A 25,331-nucleotide genomic window follows, 5' to 3' on the forward strand; every position below is an offset into this window, starting at 1 on the left:
TCATACGAATAAAATTAATGTAAAAGAGTAAATATATATATATATAATACGCATACTTTCGTGACTAAAAAAACTGATCAATAACATCCCTTTATACAGTTTCATTAACTTTTCTCTTTTCATGTTTAATTTGTTTTGTTTCTAAGTATTTTTATTACAAGTCTTTGTCAAAATGATATTTAAAGATAGAAAGGGGACATAATTACTAGAGTTGATGTTTTTTAAGGAGAAAAGGGAAATAATTACAAGAGTTATCTCTTATTTGTACACTTAGCTGTGAGATTTTTAACTCTTTTTTTTTTTAATACTTTAGCATACATAAAGGTCACAAGGGCTTTAACTAATGTATTTATCTATAAAAGCGAATTCCAAACAACATAAAACATAATTATCATTTTCACTAACAAGTAGGAAAGTGTTTTTATGATCAGCTCATTCCTTGGAAATCTAACTGTTCTTTGTCATAGTATATGATGAGCTATAATAAAAAATGAAACACTAATATTTCTCCACACACACCCTTCCTTCTATACACAAAAGTAATTAAACCAGAAAGCTTGTCTGACCTGAGGAAATTAGACCAGAAAAATACTAAAATATTAATAATTTTTCCTCCCAGACTAATAGTTCTTCCCACCCTTTATAGGCAAAATACTTACATAATTTGGCATTCAATATTGACAAACTCATTTCTGATATATTCTTTACAATATTATACTCACCATATGATACTAAATAAGTGCCCATGGTAGCAATGTCTGTTTTTAACCCTTACTCTGCTAAATTTCTATAATGAACCTGTCCATCTTCCAATTTGGGCAGTACCATTAACTGTTAAAAGGGGTGCTTGCCAAAAAGAAACTGACTGAATGGCGAACAGTGCAGATCTCAATCAGACTGCATGGATGTGCAGGCTGATCATGATCTACACTGGTCCCAAAGGCAGAATCAATCATGTCCAGCATGATAAGGGTTAAAAGGAGGGGCACATTTTTTTCAAACCTTTTTTTTTTTTGCATCAAAATGTATGAAATAGTTAATGATATCTTATTAATTTCCTGTTAAACTGACCTCTATCTGGCACACAGTTTTATTTTTAGAGGCACCAAGCAGGCTTGTTCTGGGGTAAAAAAAAAATAAATTTCAGGAGGGGATTATTTGGGAGTGTGTCCTTACCATGTGGAAGTGAGAATTTGGGGAGTATACAGTTATAATTTGATACTAATCATATTGACGGAATTAACATGTCGAGGGCTGAGCGCGAAACTATTGTATCTTGTTCTTTATTTATATACAGTTACAATAGTTTCGCGCTCAGCCCACGATGTGGACTTTCCTTTTTGTTTCAAAGCCTTCTGTATCTAAAGAAGTGCTGAAAGTCTATGATAGAACCCAGCTGTCTTTATTTGTTATGGAACTATGGCAAATAAAACATTATTGATATTAATTTACAGAAATAATATTCCCTGGTCCAGAAAAGATAATCCATTCAAAGCTCTGGCATGCTGACCAGACTTACAGCCAGATGATCTTGTAAAGATATAAAATTCAAGGATGTTTGCTTTTTCGGCAAGAACTGTTTAAAATGGCACCAAAATGTACAATGTAAATAAAGAAATAAGTATGAGGAAGTCTTTCTATTGATCTAGTGTCATTTAAAAAAAAACAGTTTTTACTGTCTATATACATATACAGGGAACACTAAATAAATCATCCTCTATAAAGCTTAACACTCCTACAAGCACCAGGACCCTCTCAAGATCGTTTCTAAAATTATGTTTTAGAAGTCTTTAAAAATTTCATAAATATATACTATAACAGAGTAACTGTTATTCTTTTTCTTAAGAAAAAAATGTAAAATCTTGCTAGAAGTACAATGACAAACGTAAGGCCATACCAAATTGATTAATAGTTCTTCGGAAAATTTTCAAAAAAATAGGAGCGGGCGAGCGAAATTTTGATTTTTTTTTCTCAATTTTGATTTTTTCAGAGGCGGGTAGATTTTACATGGAGCGAGCGGGCATTTTTTTTTTTCCCCAGCTTGAACCCTTGAGGAGGCGGTTATGATTATATATAAAGTTAACATTTTTTTAGAAATAACACAGAAATCAAACATTTACAGTGTGGGTAACACAGTATATAGCTTTTCTATATGTTTTAAAGACTACATGAATGATTTTGCAAATAAATTCTTGCCAAAACTCACTGAATCACTTTATTTTTTTTATTTTGTAATTTTAATTACTAAGGAATGAGTGTCTTATTTTTAATTTTGATTTTTCTACATTAATCTGAAGACGTGCCTATTTAATGGCACAGGATGAGGAATATTTAAGACAAAACAGGCACATGATTGTGTGGAATAACATTTCTTCTGAAACACAGTCAGATGGCTTTGACACATGAACAAATTTGTGCCCCTAGTGAAACTCCAACCCATAGAGGTGAGGGGAAGTAATAAACCACTTGACCAGTGAGACCAAACGGAGTTGGGCATACAGATGCTTCTGCATTGCTCGAATCCCTTTGGAATAATTTCTTAACAGATCATGATCAGGCTAGCTTAAGCTTTTGTGGTAGAGATTCATTTCAGGCAAAAATAATAACGGACGGACAAAGAATGATCCCAATATGGCCACCCTTAAAAGTGTTGTTTGTTGTGCTTTGACTGAACTATAAATTTAGAGTTGGGGAAGTCTGTTTTTTTTTCAGTTTCTTCCGTTCAATCAATTTACAGCCAATTTTAAATATATCCTGGCGTCATGTGTACAAACAGGCAAAACTGGGGTTACAAAAGGACAGATTTTGTTAGAAATTATTTTCATATCAACACTACTTATTTGAAAAGCTAAACAATTTTTAAATTGACTAAATGTGTTTTGATAGAATATCTGACTGCTGTACTAAAGAAGTTACGTTCAAAAAGATTTGGGCCGAGACAATGAGATAGGTCGGTCAGGATCTGTGAACAAATATTTTTTAAGATAGTAGTTGGCCTCAGCTTTGGGCTCTAGATCTAACATGCTGAATTAAACAGCTGATAACAAATGGTTTGAAAACTTTATATCTGAACAATATTTCCAAATATTTTTAACTGCATCCCCGTGCACGTCTTACAAGTCGGGCTTCGTTCTTTTCACTGTATTGAACAAAAGTAGAATGTGCCTATTTCATTACCTACCGGCACATCGAAGGACACTCCTGATTTAAAACAAATGATGAACAACACCAGAATTCCTGACTTTTTGAGTTTGGATCATCAGTTACATGACGCATGAAATCCGATCAATATCACTTTGACGCATTAAAACTGCGATAAAACCTGTTTTGCCGTTATTATTCCGGACCGCATAATCGAAAAAAAAAAAAAAAAAAAATTTTCGGAGATTTTTATGTACGTGCGGGCGGGTAATTTTTTTTTTTTTTTTCACGGGAATGAAATTACTGATGCGGTAGTTCCGACGAACAACATATCAATTTGGTATGGCCTAACCACCCACACACCTTATTTTTCCATTATTACAACATCTAAATGTAATCTGATTGCAAAATTTCAGGGGAAAAAATCTTGTTTCACTGTATTGTTAATGCAAAATTAAACACTTGGAGAAGAAGTGAGCAATGCAAAATTATCCAATGAGCAAAAACATCAGGTTCTGTAGAAATGGAATTTTAAAGGCAATTTGATAGACAACAGCCAAGATTTATGTTGTTTCATGCTTTGTTGCTGATTAACCCTTATCCTGGTAAATTTCTATAATGAACTTGTCCATCTTCCAATTTGGACAGTACCATTAACTGTTAAAAGGGGTGCTTACCAAAATGATACTGACTGAATGGTGAACAGTGCAGATCATGATAAGACTGCATGGATGTGCAGGCTGATCATGATCTACACTGGTTGCAAAGGCAGAATCAATTGTGTTCAGCATGGTAAGGGTTAACTGTTTTAATTTTCACACCATTTTGAATTTGTGAGTGGGCTATTTTTGTGAATTTTATCAAAAGTAAAACCACCACAATATTATCCATTCCTCAAATATTATGTATCTGACAGAATGAGGTAAATGGCCCTATAATGTGGAAGATAACCCTGTACTTATCTTAAATACCTAATTGCCCAAACTACAGAGGGAGAAACAATAAATATTTCACAGGAGATAATTCCGCAGGAATTAAATGGTATTCAGTAGCCGGCTCAATGAAATATGACCGAAGATTATGGTCTCAATGCTCAGCTCTTTCTCCTGCTAACAGAATTTGACTGTATTGTTTGGGTTTATAGTGCTGGTTTCAACAGTATTTCAGTTAACCTATCAAACCAGTGTTCCTGGATTCTATACCAGTACTAACCATATCCTCCACATGACTCAAAAGGTGGAGGATAAAACGGCTTTGGTCAAAATATCAAATCGTCAAGGAGAACATATGCCTTACACGGAGATTGAACTCACAACCCTTTGACCTGTAGAACTGCACCTTCCCTGTTGAGCTAAGTGGCCAGGCTAGAATTTGACTGAATTCACTAACAGAAATACCTCTGATTTCTGTAATAAAAGTATGTAATTACTTAGGCTATTAGGGTAAAATTAAGCAAGGTAAATGACTATACTAAAGAATGTAAGGCAAGAAAGTATCACCTACAACAAATGTAAAATTTACAATGTCTAAATACTTAAACCATTATGCACCGGAGAAATAAAATCTTTTTGTTGTTGTTGGTTTCTTAAAAAAGTTCATTAATTAATGTTAAAATAAACCGTAAACTATAATAGAGTCACCTTGTAAAAGCAGTCCACAAAATGAATAAAATAGGTATCATTTTTTTCATTAAGTTTAAATGAACTGTGTAACTGATTCTTAATAAAGACCAGATCAGACACCCTTTGAATACTCATCCTCAAAGCAACCCACAATAGGAGAGACTTAACAATACTAAAATTTTCAATAACTTTACTGTCAAAAGAATTAAAACCTATATCAGCTAGTCCATACTGTTTTGCATTATTAGTACAAATTAAACATCAACATTTTGAATCCATGGTGTTCAGGTATAGTACACACATCTGTTAAAAGTATTCAATGCTTCTGGACATCTGTTTTTACCATGTTTCATCTTGTTCATCTTCAAAGGTTGAAACTGACAGCGAAAGTGTGTTTGTCTAATTCTTTTTTTTATAGCTAGTGAGGTATATAAACTAGGTAAAGATGTCACAAAGAGTAAAAAAGCCATCGATAATCAGAATCGGAATTTACAGCTAAATTCAAACACTTTTACAGCATTTATAACAGAAAAATACTCAACCCACTTGACTAAACTTGTTGTTTTATTACAATTTTATTACTTTTAACATTTTCCGACATCTACAAACCAGAGCTGTATATGTATCAGTGTATATAGTCTTAAGTGGTATTGCTATAAAAGTGGGTTTGGTTGCAGAATAAAACTGGTTAGGACAAAGGTCTATGACCAAGATTTAGTATTTGACACCTTATAGTTTTGCGTTTTATCCTTTTTTCAGAAGTAATTTATGAGTTTCTTTGCTCTTAATTAACACCAGAAGAGCAGAATTGTTAGAGAAACCAGATGATACCTGGTCGAAGCAACCCCTCCCCTTCTATATATTGGCAACACAGACTTGTTACCAGAAAGTTCACAAGAAAATACAGCGAAGACTGTAAACACAGATGGAAATACTGAAATAAAAGATTGTCCTACACGGGTTGTAGCTCTCAGAAGGTTAATAAACTGAAAATTATTAAACATCGCCTTGTTAGGATAAAAAATATGACTTTGTAGGGAGGTGTTTGCTGACTGAAGGTGGCGTTTACAGAGGTTATACTGTAAAAGCAGAAATTTTCGCGAGGGTTTAATTTTCGCTATATTCACGCGGCCTTACATCTCACCAAAATTAATCCTCGCGTAAATATTTATACCATTAGTATAATTCAAATCAAGAAGGATACCATTTTTACAATTTCCCAAATATTAAACCTCGCGAACATACTCAAAATTACAAATTTGCAAAATTTTGACCCAGCAAAAATATGTGCTTTTACAGCTTTTATACCTCATTTTGAAGTCTTTCGAATTATTATCTCTTATACGGATAGAGGGGTGTATTGTATTTTGTAATAGGTTACAGGCAGTTTTGAGGATTAGATCTTGTAATATTCTTTTATATGTAAAGTGTATATTCCTATAGTAGAATAATGTATGTAGAGGATATAATAAAGCAAGGTAAATCATGGGTTTTTTTGTGGTTTCCATTTTGGTATGAAATACTCTGGACATTTTTATAGCCTGCTGAACATTTTTTAACAAAATGTGTCTAAATGAGCACTGTGCATTGCCTTCAGAAAAGTTTTGCTTTGAGCTACTGGGGTTCACCAGGAATTGTGATACAGTAAGTGTATTTGTGTCTGATGTGTATATACCTATGATAGAATAGAAGAGATCATCCCTGTCCCTGTCATGTGCCTGTAGTAATTCTACCATGTGTCCTACTTTGTCATCCTCCATGACACACTTCATCAAGGAAGGAGAGGTAAACTTGGGTGGATTCGGAGATTTTTTCATTCTCTCTACAACCTCAATTCTGACCTTCACCGTTGTTTTCCTTGGCTTAGGTTTTCCGTTGTCTGAAGCTCGAACCTGTGTAAGGAAGAGCTACATAAATCATACATGTTTGTTTCCAAATCCTGTTTAATGAAATAAATCTTTATTTAAAATGAATCATCATTTGAACAATGACTTAAAATCATCAAAATTGTCTCCTTTGCATCAGACCTTGACCTTTGATATAGACCTGACTTCTGCATATGACAAACCTTTTCAAAATACTAATTTTTTGTAAAGTTTCACTGGAATCCATTTTATCATCTAAAGCTGAAAAGCTAACAGACTAACAGAAAACTAACAGTTCATTTACAATATGCCTCCTTTCAGGGGCAACCTAGTGTACCTTTTGGGTTTTAGCATGTTTTTTCAACAGTATTTCTGTTACGCAACTGTGGGCAGTTGACCTAACCTGTGTCTCTGGATTCTGTACCAGAACCAACATGATCTTTACAAGTAACTGCCAACTTCTCCACATGAATCAGAGGTGGAGGACGAATGATTGCAGACACAATGCCTCCTGGATAACATATATGCCTCACCCTAGAAATAAACTCATGACCCAGCGATCAATATTTACCCTCTCCCTAATGATCTTAGCAACATGGCCCTGAAAATCTTGTCTGAAATAAATTCATACCACAAAATGATGGATATCTCCATATACAAGACTGTTTGTGGCAAAGATCATTCCAGTCTTCTGATGAACAATGAAAATTGTTGAGTCATCTTTTGAGTTACGAATGTCGAACGTCAGCTCGCCATTTTCTCCTTCATCATCGTCCCATGCCAGAACTTGGAACACTGGAATATCAAGGCCCATGAATTCCGTGGCTGGGGTTTGGATTCGATATAGTCGCTTACTGAACTGCGGTCGGTTGTCATTATCATCTTCCACCTTGACAAATACACGAGTCTGGTAAGTCAGGGGTGGTTCACCGTTGTCTGACACTGTCACCTGGAAATATAAAAAGACAACATTATAGTATCGCTGATGATCATTATTTCACTGCAATCGTCTTTCTCCACCTATTTGCAATACATATCAGTAACACTATGTCATTTTCATTCTGGACCAGAAAAATTAACATTTCTTAAATTCCGAAGAGAAGATGGCATTCTTCAATACTTCAGTAAAGAAAATCATAACATCGTCTCAATGCGAAACTATTCTAAACATATACAAATAAAGAAGCACTGCAGGTAGTATCTTGCCAAGTCAGAAAATTGATAAAGGTAATTTACAATTACAGACTTAAAACATCTGCATTATTTCACTTCATATTTTTTACAAAAGAAAATAAATCTGTAAAGGACATCATCATGAAATAATTGGCTTTCAAGAGCCTATGCCTTTTGGTAAAATTTTCAGAAATAACAAACGCCCAGGAACGGTAAGGACATTATACAAATTACGCCTTAAAATGAAAACTGTTGCCAAGAAGTTTTATTTAATTTCCCCCAAGTAGAAATAATGTGTTACGATAATGCAGCGATAATCACTGTCTAGCTGAACATTAAGGTGTTAAACTTTTTCTTAATTTGCCGAACCAACTTCTGTCACAGGAAAAATATTGTCCCCGTTTATTGAATCGGAATGGGTATCAATGACACCAGAGCCCACCTAAACATGATTCTATTGACAAGCTGAGCCCATTTAGAACATGTCAAACATCAGGGGTTTTAAAGGGGCTTTCTTCTTTATAAATGACCTTCAATGAAAAGGTCATGTGTAATGATTATTTCCGGACCATATTACAATTTTTCACTTTAACCTAATTCTATGGATAACAGATATTTTATAAAATTTGAAAAGAATTAAGCATGCAAAATTAAAAAAAAAATAAGGAAGAATATTTTTTAAACTTAAATCTATATTCACATTTGCTTATTAAAGGAGTAGGCCTGAACAGATCTTTTTCCCTCACACGAAAATGTTTAGAATGTACATGATTTTTGTTTTGTTTTGTAATTCCAATTAATGTAGTACAAGGTGTATTTACAATTCTCTTGATATATCTTTAAGCTATTACATGTATGTACACTATTTCCTCAATTATCTGTGACATATTGGCAGAATTTGTCAAAATATTGTCAGAATTTCAAGGTTTTGAAAGGAACCATAATTCTCAGACATCCGAGGTGCTAATTAAAATGAAAACCCATGGTCTTGGGATTCATCATTATTTAGCAAAACTCCTATAATGGACAATAAATAATTCAAACAATGTCATAGCATTACATCAACTCCGCGAACAAAGGCGAATATAAAAAAAAAACATTCACAAAATTCATTCTGATTGGAATCTAGGGAAGTATTATGTACATTTCGAACATAATTCTCACCTAATCAGTCCAATCTATCATGCTTATCTGAAAGGCTTTAAGATTACATAAATTGAATATCTAGTTCTGTCACTTCACAGTTTCCAAAATTTTCTGAAGTAATAGTTCAGTAATTCGATGATAAGTATCCATTTTATTTTTTTGTCTAAGCAATCAATTTCAAGGAGTGGGGTATATATTTATCCTGGATGTAAAATCACGAAAATGAAATATTTTATCAGCATTCTGATACCCCAGAAGATGTGACAATTGGAAGAATAAGTAACAAGAGCTGTCACAGGAGACAGCGCGCTCGACTATTTCGATGCTGGATAGTGAAACTGGGCACATCTGAGGAAACTAGAGCTGTCACTGGAGTGTTTAATGACTCCAATTGTGGATGAAGATATTGCACAATAGCCTGTGTCTATGTCAAAAATATCAACTTAAAGTAATAAGAGAGGTAAAGATAAAATGTATCAAAACACTATATAAGTATATCCTAAGCAAAAAGGGGCATAATTCATTAAATATTGGTGCCAGAGTTATGCAGCTTGTGTCATATAGTGTGGGTGATGATGTTGAACAACTATTTCAAGTCTGAATCAAATCCATTCAGTAATAACAAAGACAGAGTGAAAGTGCATCAAAACTTTAACCTAAAATTCTAAGTAAAAAGGGGGAATAATTAATGAAAAATTGGTGCCAGAGTTATGCACCTTGCATCATATGGTGCGGGTGATGATGCTGAACAACTATTTTAAGTTTGAATCAAATCCATTCAGTAATAACAGAGACAGAGTGAAAGTGCATCAAAACTTTAACCTAAAATTCTAAGTAAAAAGGGGAAATAATTCATGAAAAATTGGTCCCAGAGATATGTACCTTGTGTCATATGATAAGTAATGATGTTGAACAATTGTTTAAGTCTGAATCAGATCCATTCAGTAATAACAGAGATAGAGTGAAAGTGCATAAAACTTTAACCTAAAATTCTAAGTAAAAAGGGGAATAATTCATGAAAAATTGTGCCAGAGTTATGCATCTTGTGTCATATGATGTGGGTGATGATGCTGAACAACTATTTCAAATTTGAATCAAATCCATTCAGTAATAACAGAGGTAGAGAGAAAGTGCACCAAAACTTTAACCTGAAATTCTAAGTAAACAGGGGGAATAATTCATGAAAAAATGGTGCCAGAGTTATGCACCTTGTGTCATATGATGTGGGTGATGATGTTGAACAACTATTTTAAATTTGAATCAAATCCATTCAGTAATAACAGAGATAGAGTGAAAGTGCATCAAAACTTTAACCTGAAAATCTAAGTGAAAAGGGGGGATAATTCATGAAATATTGGTGCCAGAGTTATGGCCCTTATGACAGATGATGTGGATGATGATGAGGAATAAGTATTTCAAGTTTGAATCAAATCCATCAAGTAATTACAGAGATAAGTTGAAAAAAGAGAAAGTGCACCAAAACTTTAACCAAGGTGGGGACGCGGAAAGACGCCAACGCCGGGGCGAGTAGGATAGCTCTCCTTATACTTCGTATAGTCGAGCTAAAAATTAATATTACTTGAACCATTGCCAGAAGAGATTGGAAGAATACAATATTATAATTCAAACAAACGCTGTTCTATTTGTAAATCCGGTGTACTAATCTTAATGAAACTTTGCACAATTAACTGTATGTGTAGTACTACAACAAATAGCCTGCAAAATTTCAGATTCACCAAAAGGAGAAGAAGCAGTTTCAACAACCTGAATTTTTAAGTTTTTAACTTATGTCTAAATTCCTGCTTAAAACTTTGACGAAAACAGGACCTAGTAAAATAACAGGCACATCTACATGATCTTGTCCATGCTAAGATCATTTTTAACCTATCAGATCATGTCTACATTATCAATATATTTGGGTTTCAAAACATATGATATCATATTAACATTCAATCTATGTTTCTGTTCAAATAGTTAGGCTAATGGCAATCATAAACAGCTAACAGAATGAGGCTTGTGTAACCCCCCTTGGGGTTTAGGGTAATAAAACGTCAGGGACAGGTGAAAACCGTGCTCCTAGAGTTGAATTACAGACAAGTTTATTGTGTCCAATAAATGAGAATTTCATAATCAGCTCATGATCATCAATTTCACACTGTTCATGCAGTAAATTTGATCATAAACTTGTTGTCCAGTTTTCAAGATAACAACATTCCCATAAATCACTGGACCAATGAAAATGTAGATAACATATTGCCTCGGACTTATTGACCAATCAACCGACAGATAAGACACCACCATTGACAGAATGACCAATGAAAAGCAATGTCATAAACAGTTTTATGTTCATATCAGGCAACACACAGCACCTGTGGTCTGTCCATATTTGCTTTAGGTGTTGACATTTTCCCTAGTTTCAGTAATTAATCAACACATGTAATCTGTTTACAAACCAAATATAGTTCAAGCACATTTTTCTAGCCATTGTGTGGCACTTTTATTATCATGTTACAAAAACCAGAAGCAATTCATTTTTTATTAACTTAAGTGACTTTTGTAAGAGCTCATGTAACCCACTCACAAATTATGCCCAGAATTCATTAGCTTTTCACAAAGTCCTTGAAACTACTAATCTACAACTCTGAAAAACATTTCCTTTAAGAAAGGCTACTCCATACATTTTATGCCTGTAAAATACCTTTATGAGTTTCAAGAAATTCCTCAAGTTGTGGGAGGAAAAATATAAATTCTCAAGACATCTTAAATAAGTTGAGTAAGTGCTTAGAATCTTCTGCAGACACTCTGTGAAACTTCATTATCCCCCACCCACACATTTTAGACTCATAGTCTACAATCCTATTGTGTTTCAAATACTTCTTAACGAGAATCTACAGACATATTTTCAATTAAGCCACAAGACAGTTTCCAAAAAATTTATACCCCACAGTTAGTAAAATAAGTATTTCACAAATAAACACCTGTAAATTCTTCAACAATTGCCATGTGAGCATTTTTACAATTAAAATTGGATCGGCTTTTTTCGCCCAGTAATTCCATATGCCCCTACTGAAATTTACAGACAGAGACCACATTCTGTCAATATTTACACATCAGATTAACCTATAAGTGAAGGTACAGGCCTAGTAATTATCGCTGTTGTCGCCCCAGCACTCTCCCCAGCACGGTTACCCAATTAGCGCACATAAACCATTCTTACAGAATCCGTTTCTGGAAAATTTCTGACAGAGCACTGGCTTGCTGGTAGGTCTCGGAAATAAACATCCATAAAATACAATTATATGTCACTAAAACTAGGAATAGAACAACAGTTGAAAGGAAATTGTAGAAAATATCCTTACCAAAGCTCATAAAAATCTTTAGTTGTTTTTATCCAAGAAACTGAATATTTTCTGGATAGATTTTTTGTCACTGACAATGATAAAGACAAGCTAATGAATCAAATTGATACAGATGAATTAAAACACTAGTAAGAGGAAGAAGCAGATTAGCTCAAGGCTGACAATAACGAAAATGAATATAACGAAAATGAGGCTGACAATAATGAAAATAAAGATAGTGAAGAAGATGATGAATACAGTAAGGATGACCCATGTTGAAAATGATATTAATAGACGTTGAGAAGAAAACATCAATAATGATGAAGATGACAAAGATGTCAGTGAAAGACGGATAAATGCATTAGGACAACACCACACTGAAAAGGACACAAAGCGGAGTTTTAAGATTAGACTGATGTTTTCCTTTCATAGAATTCTCCTGTGCAAGATAATACATAACCAAAACACATAAATCTTTCCATCATTTACAGATTTTTTTTTTACTTAATTCAGGTTCAAAGGTTCATCTTGAAGGAATTAAAATCCTGATTTTACCTGCCACCTTTTGCAATGCCTCAAGTACGATTTCAATGAACCGAAGCGAAATTCTTTCCAATTTTTCTCCCTATCTGTTGCTACTATGTACATAAACTATCACTTTTCTAAAACTTGCAAGAGGTAATTGTCTGAAATCGAAATTGCTCACATAAATCATGTTTTTTTTTCTTCCATTTTTTCTGGCTACACTTGATGTCTTTCTAATGGTAGTTTCACAGGTTTAACAGTTGGTGTGGTGATGCTTTTGGAAGAGAGGGGTTTTTTTCTCTCTTGAAGGTTGTTAATGTACTGACTAAATGGAGATCAAAGGTTTTCTGTTCTCTCACTCAGTGGTTAAACAACAACTGTTTCTTCTATCCATCAAGAAGATTTTTTTATGATACTTGGGTTCGATAATTTTGATGGAGAGGGACAAGCCAGAGATGTATTTCATGACCTCTACTATGACCATACCTGTTTTACCCATCATGACACCATTTTCTAAATGCCACTTGAAATCTGACTCATTTAAGGGTCATCAAAAAAAATTATGATTTATTTATGGGTTAATGTAAATGGGTTATTATTAGGTATATATCCAACTCATTTACTAGGGTTATTAAAAAGTATCAATCTGATTTTAATACTTATTGGTTATAATAAAACACAAATCTGATTCATTAAAGCATTATTATAAAGTATAAATCTGATTCTTTTAAAGGGTTATTATAATTCATAAATATGACTCATTCAATGGTTATTATGAAGTAAACATGTGACTCGATAATATATAAGCCTTAAAAGGGTTAACAAAGTATCTAATTCAAATTTCATGAAATTTATTGTATTCAACGAAGTGAAGATACAGAGGACTTCTGTCTGAATTTAACAGCCAAGAAAAACAACTTTTTCCTGCAATTTTCATCTTTACAAACGTTTCACCTAACCACAAATAAGAACAATCAGTATGGTTATAGCTATTTATGACCTGAGAAGCAGTTGTAACAGTTTTAATGATCATGTACATTCCGTCACTCCCCCCTGTTTTGTAAGCGGTAAATGATCTTGAATGTTGCAACATAACAAAAATAACTACATCTTATTACAAAGAAAACATGCATATTTTTGACAGTATGCATGCACGACAGACATACATAGCATGCTATGTTAGCATAGTTCATGGAAATAGTTCCACGGTACAACGAAGATCAATTTGTTATCTGTCATAAAGATGCAATAACTGAAAATTACATCATCTCAAAGCTATAACTTTAACATGAAGCAGAATTTAGCCTACAACATAAATTTATTACCTGCATACAACATACATAATTATAATGCATTTTTGTTACCCAGGTCATGAAAACGGATCCTCGTTTTTACACACAAAAAAGCACATAATTTCAGCATGTGTTTGTAATTTTTAATTTCCATTTTTTTTTAGTCGTTATAACTAGAATTTTTTCATACTGTTATCATTGTTGTAAAGAACATGTTACGGTTGTTTGAAGTTGTATATTTTTCGTACATGTATAATATTGTTGTTTGAATGTGTGTATGATTGTTGTTTGTATACATGTATCATTTATACATATTATACATGTATATCACTGTTTTTGTACACACATATTCTTGTCATTTGTACATTATTGATAATACGTATCAAACACAAATGATATTTTTAAAATTATTATCGAATAAAAGCGCAAGCATTTTTTCAACCCTCTATTAAAATAACGTTTGCAAAACAAATTACGATTTTTCTACATCCAGGTTCATAATTAAAGTGATGAAAAAATCCTCATGAAAACGAAAAATGCTGTATCCTGAATACCTGGTAGAAGTAATCGGTAAAACAGACATTGTTTTCCCCTCATTTCACTTTGAACAAATTCTGCCATTTCTTGAACAGCATGGTGATAATTCACAACAAAACTTCATAATTTCGATCACAATCCCAAGTACTGGTATCAAGTGTCAAAGTGATTGTTTTTACAGGTACCTAGATCATTTGAAATAACGCCAAGTAATCACATGGTTTTATTAAGGTGATATCAACATTGAACATCAACAAAGTCATATCTACCATGTAAAACTGTTCTCCTTTTAAATCAACAAATCTCTGTAAAAAAATAGTAGAACTGTTGTTGTTAACACTTCAGTTTTATGACTGATTAAAATCTTTTTGTAAAATAATCTTTTTGTTTTCTTTTTATAAACCTTCTAGAAGAGAAAATTACTAAACTACAAAAAATGTTCAGTTTGTATAGAATGTTATCATAAATGCACAGATGATGAATACCATTTTGTGAAAAAGTAGTTCCCTTAGGGAAATTAATTTTTAATGTTAGAAGTTTTAATACACAGACTTCCTGGCAAAATTTATTTCAATCATAGTCTAATACACACTGTTGGTAATATTTTATTTACCCCCAGTGCTTTCACAACCCCTCCCCTCCCTTCTCTACAACCTCTCTCCACAATCATATTGTCCTGATGCCAACAGTTACTGTAGATGGTTACTGTAGATGGCAATTCTAAACTTATCTTATAGACTCTAATTTGATTCCTGTGCAATTTTCTCTCTCTGAAACCAGACAGCAATTACTTTTATTTTATTCTCCAGGAGTACGCAGACCTCATTCTAAAACAATATGCAATTAACCTCAAATTTCCCTCGTTCTTAATATTACTGCAATGGAAATTGAGAAGCAAAACTGTCGCTCTTTTTAAATACTCACAAATTTCAATGATTATTACAGCTACTAGCAATCCAGTATGTAAGGAGTCTGCCAGACCAATTTTACATAACATTTTCCTCTGAAACTAACAAAAAATCTACGTAATTTTAGTCGCCGCACCACCACAAATTCTAACACGCTCCGCCAATGCAAGACCAATAAATTTTCCATTAACAGGGACTCTCGTGTAATTAGACAGTTCTATCAAATTGAAGAATGCATTTCCATTTATGGAAAGTTTTCAACAGATGGTAATTTCAAAACAATTTCGGAAATCAGTTTACGTATGACAACTCCATGTTTCTGATTCCAATGCATAGCAGATATTCTGAATGACTTCGGGCAAAGTTCAAAAGTTCACCATGCATCCTTATAAGTGCTCTCCACAAATGGAGATATTACTATGCATTACATGTATACTTTAAGCTAAATGGACAAAATGTTATTTTGCTACAAGGAAATGCACTCTACATCAGAAATTTGTTTATTGTGATCACCACTTTCACCAAAATTATTTCTATTTTCAAAATTGTGCTCATTTGCAAACACCTGTGGCACTGACGGCATATAATGTTTAATTACAGCTCAGTTCTATTTTATTCCTAAATTATATGGATTTTTTTTTTTAATTTTACAAGTATTCTAGATACTTTATTTTAATGGATTTTTTTTTTCAAACTGTGTTGCAAAATATCAAATATAGCAAAATGAAACATCTCTCCCTTAATGACATGAAAATGAATTCAGAGTTTGCATGACAATATAATGAACATGAAAATTATATCCCTAATGAAACCCTTTAATGGCGGTATCCGAGAAACAATAGGACATAAACGAGCAACAAAATAGCCAGTCTGCAGCACAGCCAATGGCGGCAAATTGCTCTATCGCCATGTCCACTAATGGTGACAGCTGCGAAATCACTGATCATTTGATCAATATAGTCCGGCAGCCATTCCAGAAAAATCTGCCCAGCAAATTTCTTTTCTTCTCAATAATACAGCTTGAGCTTACTTTACTTTATAATTGAGCCATGCCATGAGAAAACCAACATAGTGGGTTTGCAACCAGCATGGATCCAGACCAGCCTGCGCATCCGCGCAGTCTGGTCAGGATCCATGCTGTTTGCTAACAGTTTCTCTAATTCCAATAGGCTATAAAAGCGAACAGCATGGATCCTGATCAGACTGCGCAGATGCGCAGGCTGGTCTGGATCCATGCTGGTCGCAAAGCCACTATGTTGGTTTTCTCATGGCACGGCTCATATGATGTTACTGCAAGTCAGGGTTTTTTTGTTAACCACGCAGCAGAATTACTACAATATCAAAGACATTTAAATCCATTCTGGTTTCAAATCTTCACCTACAACTGTTATTTGAAAGCTTTTTTCTATTTTTCTTCTAAAACTGACAAAGTTAATCAAAGCTAGCGTTTTTCAAAGAATTTGCTGGATCTCAAACACTTCCGAAAGATGTTCAAACAGTATTTTCTAATTATCTATATAAACACAAGAAGACAGATGCCAGATGGCCATTCTATCGACTAACTTTAAAGCTGGCAAAGCTTGAACTGAGTCAATATTTGACTTTACAAGCTCAGTTCTTAGATTTAAGTCCCCCATCAAGGACGAAATTGAACTGAGCATGAATGTTTTTCCGTGACAGTTCTATTAATATCTATGGATCTATTTCTCGGGGAAAATTTTTACTTATCACTGAAAACACTAACATCACAAGATGCATGTGTAACACATAGACCATCCATCACAATTCCGAAGTAATTGAAAATTTGCACTTTATCACAAGTTCCTCAAGGGATAGCACTGCTCTCTGGTTTATAAACACAAACTAAATTAGAGGAAATAGACGTAGTTTGTGAACAACAATCTAGATTGCGATACAGTCTATTGAATTAAACTGCTAGACAATCGAGCGACATAAGAATTGATGACCTGACCAAATAAAATTTTCCACATATTAAGTTATTCATTCTGCAACTCTGAAACTGTTTTATATATAAATACTAAAAAAACTTATTAAGATGGATATATACTTAGTTGCAAAAAGGAAAATAACAGATAATGCATTCTTTAAAGACATCTTGTAATGTTCGACTTCATATCGTAATAGGCGATTAAATGACAGTTGTAATGGAACTGTTCAGTCACTTCCCGTCAACTTTACAGATTCTAAACAACTTTATATTTATTTTTATAATATCGTTAGTTATTGCAGGTGATTGTATGAAATACAGTACAAAATTTCCTGTTTTTGCAATGATATTTTCAGATCCGACCGGATACGTTTAAAAACTGATTCCTGACAAGCTCCGACACAACTAAGACGAAAAATGCCAAAAAGCTTTTCTGGAAAAGTTTTTAATATTCACCATCAGATGTCTGTACGTGAAGTAAAACTAATCAATTTATCAAACTTGCATAAGCAGTACAATACTTCTTGGCACAATATATCTACTCAAGTCTTTTTTCCCCCCAAGTGCTAGTGGAACAATTATGGTGTAAAGGTCTTTGACCACAACGTAAAGCCAAAAAATATGTCTGTCTTTCCTAATGGACTATGAAGTGCCGTCAATCAACTCATCGATGAAGCAATTTTGTGATAAAAAAAAAATCTATTTATATGTATAGAGTATGAGGCAAATGAGCAGAAGTGGTTATTTGGCACTTAAATTACGATCTGTTGTCCTGTAGGAACCAGTTATTAGTGGCTGGGTTCCATATATCAGCTGCCATTGTGTCATATTTTAGTCTTTCTGATGCTCTAGCAAAAGATGTAGCATGTCTTACTACTAAAATCGGGATTGATCCCTCTATGGTAACATGCGATATACTGAATGAGATATATGAGCCATGCCATGGGAAAACCAACATAGTGGCTTTGCGACCAGCGTGGATCCAGACCAGCCTGCGCATCCGCGCAGTCTGGTCAGGATCCATGTTGTTCGCTAAAAGTTCCTCTAATTCCAATAGGCTTTAAAAGCGAACAGCATGGAGCCTGACCAGACTGCGCGGATGCGCAGGCTGGTCTGGATCCATGCTGGTCGCAAACCCACTATGTTGGTTTTCTCATGGCACGGCTCATATACTATCGAATTAAAAAATGTGTACTTTCGGCACTTGCATAGAGCATTTGACTTTGGATTTTTTGGAAGAATATGCTTTTTCCTTGTGCCTAATAAGCGTCCACATAACTTGTCCTAACTGCAAGGTCTTGCACATCAGTACAAATATGAATATATAGTATATATACATGTATTGTGTACTTGTAAATAAAGTTTCATATAAATAAATATACCTCTACAGAGGGTGTGCCTATCCAAGAGGCGGAAATTACCTGTAATACAATACAATATGGGCAGTGTTGTTTTTATTCCAAAATGGTTTTATCAAATTTACCACTGCGTATTATCTCCCTTTAATAGGTAATACTCAGCAAAGAAGTTCAAAACTCAATGATAAAAATTCTCCATTATGACATTGCCTTTGTTTCTCTGGAAACTTAATAAGTGCAACAATTAAATGATAATGCAAAATACTTTTTGCTACAGTCACTGCAAATAGGAAAATGACTTAATATTCTACAAACAGCGGCTGCATGCAGCGAATACCATGCATATTCCTTTATAGATATTTTTCTTATTTATTTTTTGTTGTTTTAATCGCAAATTACAGGTAATGGTACAATGATCAAAGGAAACAGTTAACAACCTCATCCTTGCAGAGAATCAACAAAGATTCAAAAAATGCAACGGCAGTGCACACAGAGGCATATTAACGGAAAACTGTTGTAACTTGCAGGCAGTTTTACTAGCAGCCCTATAATTACAGGATTCTTGGTGTCAATATGAAACTATTGTATTAGTGATTCTTAGTTTAAATCTATTTATTTTTTTGTTGATCTAAACAAGTTATGTTGACAGCATACGTTCGTAAAGGAAGTTTTTGGCACAAGCCATGTTTACTGCATATGACTAACACTGAATTGTAAAGAAAGTTGTTGGTATACATTTTGTTCACTGCATATTCTTGATGGCTGCTTGTTGAATTTTTTCCACCAGTACTCACCCTTGGTCAGGAACTGTTGACAACTGCTGTTAAATTCATGTCTCAACTGGATTCTAATTTCTGATTCTTACAAGTAAGAGACTATAAAATCAATTATATTTGATGGGGTCTATCATGGATTTTGTAATTGCATCAATGACACAAAATCCAAACAAAAACAAAATGAAATTCCCATTTACTTTATCTTCAAAATTTGAAATCCACGATTTCATATCACTGGAGGCCTGTACTGGTTCTTCCCAGGAAAAACAGCTTTGCATGTATTGGTGCTATACACCGGGCACGTTAAAGAACCAGACTGTCTATTTTAAAAGAGCTAGTAAGTTTGCCGGACACGTCTGTATCTGAAAAGTCTCTCTGTCTGTTCGGGGCTTGATCCACTCTGTCCCTCTGGTCAGATCGCTCTGTGTCTGTACTAGTAGAGGATGATTTCGCGCCCTGTGTGGCTGCAGTATATGTAAAGCGCCTTTGAATAAATCTGGTATAATAATAATATCACCACGACATAACAATTTTGGCCCAAACCACGATATTTCCTTCCTACGAAATTAAAAGATTTCGCAGTATTGTTTTCGACTGATATGAAAAATTACAATCAAAAACCTATGAAATCAACATAAAATGGAAACGAAAAAAAGGCCCACTCTCATGATTCTATGGCAAATTGGTCAAATGGAGATAGAATGAGAGAAAAATCGATAGTTTCGGAATAAATGAAGAAACATGACCAATCCAAATCTACAAACAACTTCCCCCAAGATACCATCAAGTTTCAATTATGATTTTCATGTTCTTGTTAATGAGTTCTGGTGTTTGGACGAAGTTCTTCGCATGATTACATTAACATATACAGGGAGTCTATCACCACATTTAATTAATTCCTAGAAATGTTCATGCCATGTTGGAATTCTGAGACTTGGTCTACACTATAGCTGCGAAAGTCGGAAAACTACATTTTTTCGAAAATATTTTTTTTATCAGTGTCCATCAATATGTTTGAATGTTGAGAGATGTTGAATGTATTCAGAAATTACTGTTGTTATCTGCAGACATTTCCGGACTTCTATGTAAAAGATACAAATCTCTACAGTAGATATAAAAGATGAATAGTACATGGAAACAGACAGATAAAAAAGGATGACAATAGAATTTGCATCACTTGACTGACTTAAAATTTAAAATGCAACAACAAAGACAACTGTGGGATAATACAAAATTGAAGCTGATGACAATGATGATAATAATGATGATGATGATGATAACAATGCTGCTGCTGATGACGATCAAAACAGCAACAATACCATAAAAGATGACAATATCACTCTGCTGCTGCTGATGATGATGAAAACAACAACAATACCATCGATGATGACAACAACACTGCTGCTGCTGCTGATGATGATGATGGAGATGATGAAAACAACAACAATACCATCTAAGATGACAATAACGCTGCTGCTGCTGATGATGATGATGATGAAGATGAAGAAAACAACCACAAGACCATCAAAGATGATAATAACTGTGACTGCTGCTGCTGCTACTGATGATGATAAAGATAATGAAAACAACAGCAATGACGCCAACAAAAACAATGCTAATGGTGGTAGCTGATGAATGAATAAAGACAACACAAGAAGAAATATAACACAAAATTTAGCAGAATTATGACAAAAACTTGCACTGATATAACGAACAGTCAAAAAAAAATAAAAATGAAGATAATGTTGACATTTACTAATAATTACCAGAACTTCTTTTATCAGTTTTCATAATATTATTATGACCACATAATATTTGTTAATGCAAAGGTAATTATTGTAGGAAAACATACTAATAGATACCATATTAAAGGACCTGTATACAGAGCCTATTTGTATATTTGAGCCGCGCCATGAGAAAACCAACATAGTGGCTTTGCGACCAGCATGGATTCAGACCAGCCTGCGCATCCGCGCAGTCTGGTCAGGATCCATGCTTTTCGCTTTCAAAGTCTATTGCAATCAGAGAAACCATTAGCGAACAACATGGATCCTGACCAGACTGCGCAGATGCGCAGGCTGGTCTGGATCCATGCTGGTCGCAAACCCACTATGTTGGTTTTCTCATGGCACGGCTCAATTATTGTTACAATGTTAAATCAGGATTATTAAAAACCTTAAATGTAAGTAACAATATTATACTAAAATCCTCTATGATACTCAAACGCCCATCTTGTTTCCACGGTAACATTTTTCAGATTATTACTGGAACTGCTCTCAGACAATTATAACATAGAAAAATAATCTTGTAGATAATTAACAGCTTTTTGTATCCTCCATAAATAAATTCTAAGACAAAATAATCTCACATATGTTATTACAGATATTATTACATACAAAACATTACTTGCACAACATGCAAGCACAAATTTAAACAAAAGATAGTCAGAAAAATGAAACAGAAGACTTTTTTGATGAGAATGAAACATTTTAGTTCTTTCGGAAGAATGTAGCCGAGAATGTAATATTTCAGCTGCTCTTAGCAAATAACGATGAAAATATCAAAAAATGCTTGTTGTCCTTCTAAATAACTTTAGATATTTTGAAAGTAAAAAGAAAATTATACAGTAGCAATTCTACGAGAATGTCAACAGGAGTGAAACACTCTAGCTGTTCTTCTTACATTATATATAGATTGGTAGGAGAGAGCACCTGCGTGGAGTTACAATAACGAAAAACCTATTGTGTGTTTTTTGTTTATGATGGAATCAGACAAGTTCTCTACCAGATTGTTGTATTAATGACTCAATAGAATTCCAACAATATAAACGGTTGGCAATAAGAATGTCAAGTTAACTTAGTCTCATTCCTGCCTCCTTAAATCCTCTTTCCAGAAGTAAAATGCTGATATCTTGTCTGACAGTGCCAAATTTTTTGAATCTCAATTGCAACTTGCAAGCTTTAATGGAGAGTGCATCTTTTAAATTTTAAAACGATCTCGATTTAAAAGTAGAAGTTTTTGCAGACTTTTAATTATGGTTGCATTTCCGAAATGTTTTGAGAAAAGCGTGTAAAATGTAAAATTATGGTATAAAAAATACAATAATTTATAATGTTTTAGTCCTCATGTTTCAGTAATCACATGCTGCTATAGAATCACTGATTTTATTGTCGAAATCTAAAATTAAAAACATGCAGGATATAAAGAAACTTTCCTCGCATGTGCAAACAATGCAAAGAAGCCTTGAGATGTCTGTACGAAACATTGATTTGAAGGGCATTTAACATAGGTATTTCCCCTTTCTGTTTTGGAAAAAAAAATTTCTTCTGACATAATTGAGTGTAAACGATCGTCTTTAATCTTCTACCTGTTGAACATGTTTATTGTTATGTTTAACAAAAAATGACTTGAGATGACAGATGCCTTGGTGTTGAGTGTGAAGGCATGCATCAACATGAAGGAAACGCACACAGTTCGCCGACATTAGTTGTGAATTACCTACTGAGACAGGTACTTCTATACCTTTGAAGTTTCGCGGGTGTGATGTTTTACTGGTATTCGGGGAAATAATTTCTTCGAATTTATAAGTCGATAGCATAACGTGTTAATATGCTGTGAGTGTTATTTTTCAATAATGATTTCGCCTCAGTATGCTAATTTCCAGGAATGGAGTAGGCTACTCCAATCTATCATGATTTCTGGCAAGAGAAAATACAAATGTTAGAATGTTACAAATGTTATTTTACGTATGTTATTTTACGAATGTTATTACGTGAAAGATCACAATTTTTATGATGAAATTATGTCGTAATAACGTATATCTCAGTCAAGATTTCTATTAATACATGAGAAGTAATAGTTTTAAAACACTGGTTACTTAAATAACTTTTGAATATCTTCGTACTAAATCATGCTGTCTCCTCTATTAGTGTAAAAACTGAGCAAACATCTACAAAATAAAACATATTTGAAACTCAAACAAATTCTTGCTAACTAACCTTTATCCTGCTAAATTTCTATAATGAACTTGTCCATCTTTCATATTCAAGAGAACTGTTCATGAACTAACCTTCAACAGTTCTTGATTTGTGTTCATGAATTTTTGGACATGAACTGTCTTTAAACAGTGTTCATGAACAGTTCACGTACTACTAAAGAATCACACAGAGTTCTTGAATTGTCCATGATAAAACATTAAAGGAACAATCATGATGTTATTTTCTTGAATCTTTCATGCACTACTCATGACAGGTAGTTCATGAACTAATGAAGAATCATGTTCATGAATGGTTCACTGCTAGTTCATGAAGATAAAATGACACAATAAAAACATATAGCAAGAAGTTCATGTACTATTCATGTTCAACAAAATATCAAGAATTATTCATGAAATGAATAGTTCATGAACTGTTCATTTACATTAGTTCTTTAAGTCATCTTTCACTTTTCATGCAGTGTTCATGAACACGTTATTTAAGAATGTTTCAAGAATTTGTGCCATTTTATCTTCACGAACAATTCATGAAGTGTTCATGAACTCTGTTCATTAAATATTCATGCACTGTTCATGAACAGTAATGTTTCATTTCGCAGGGGTACCATTAACTGTTAAAACTGTTACCAAAAAGTTATGGACTGAATGGCAAACAGTGCAGATCTTGATCAGACTGTCAATCATGTGACAACCAACTATCTATTTTTTAAAATGGAGACACTCTTAGCATTTTACATAATCAGCATCTGGGGTGGGGGGGGGGGGGGATGGCAGCCGTGGGAGAGAGGGTCAAATAGTGGTCGGTTAAGTGATACATGACTTCTAAGAAAATGGCCAGTTACCATTCTGTAATTCATAACTTTATCATGACATCACAGTATATTAGGGGTTCTTATTGACCAATCAGAGAGCTGCATTTTCGAGTACCTGCCAGTTTCCACTTGGGTATAACAAAGTATATTTACAATGAACATATAGTGACTTTAGAAATAAATATCACACTATTTAAGAAATCAAATTAAGATTTTTCGCTGCACATGCCCCAGATGATGCTACAGACAACAAAACTTTGAAGTTTCATTGAGATATTTTATCAATTTTGTACCTTTATTTTAGTTAAAAGTTTGAGATTTTACACAGGGAGTCTATGATAAAGTCCGAGTAAAATGTAATCAATACCCAAGTGAAGTAAGTATCATTTCACAATGTTTTGGACATGTTAAAATTATGAATTGAAAGAAAAGAATAATTAATTGTATGTATACTGATGATACAATAATTAGAAGAGTTATTATATTGTATTTGTGACAATACAATTCAGTAACATTGTATACAGTATTAATAACTAATAAACTCATTTTATTTATCCATCAATGATATTAAATAAATATTCCTTATTTGTTATCACCAGACTGACTTTTCACACCTACATTAACCCAGACAATATAATCATTATATTGCCCAATTAAAGTAATTTACCCAAACACCCATCTCAAACGAACAAATACCATCACAGCCATGTCCAAAACCATCTATGTTACACCAATACACATATTCCAGATACACCACTTTCGCTTTTATCTCCAAAAGTAACATATTGGTGTATGCGATTGTTTGTAAATAATTTGGTAGGCATTTAGTTACTTCACTAATGGGGCCTGATGACAGTTTCAGTACTAGATATATTCTGCCCAAGGGGTCCTGACAT

At 33.7% G+C, this 25,331-nt stretch overlaps 1 protein-coding gene across 8 annotated transcripts in view; it reads right to left on the minus strand.

The window, feature by feature from the left end:
• Nucleotides 1–25,331, minus strand: part of LOC123557576 (protocadherin Fat 1-like) — a 159,277-nt gene that overhangs the window by 61,098 nt on the left and 72,848 nt on the right. For all 8 annotated transcript variants that reach the window (XM_053543887.1, XM_053543886.1, XM_053543883.1 and 5 more), the window contains exons 5-6: nt 7,260–7,577; nt 6,439–6,655 (exon numbers count right to left, since the gene is read on the minus strand). In XM_053543887.1, coding sequence (XP_053399862.1) covers nt 6,439–6,655; nt 7,260–7,577 — 535 coding nt within the window. The remainder of the gene's footprint in view (nt 1–6,438; nt 6,656–7,259; nt 7,578–25,331) is intronic.

The sequence above is a fragment of the Mercenaria mercenaria genome, chromosome 5 (genome assembly GCF_021730395.1).
Source record: "Mercenaria mercenaria strain notata chromosome 5, MADL_Memer_1, whole genome shotgun sequence".
Classification (NCBI taxonomy): Eukaryota; Metazoa; Mollusca; class Bivalvia; order Venerida; family Veneridae; genus Mercenaria; species Mercenaria mercenaria.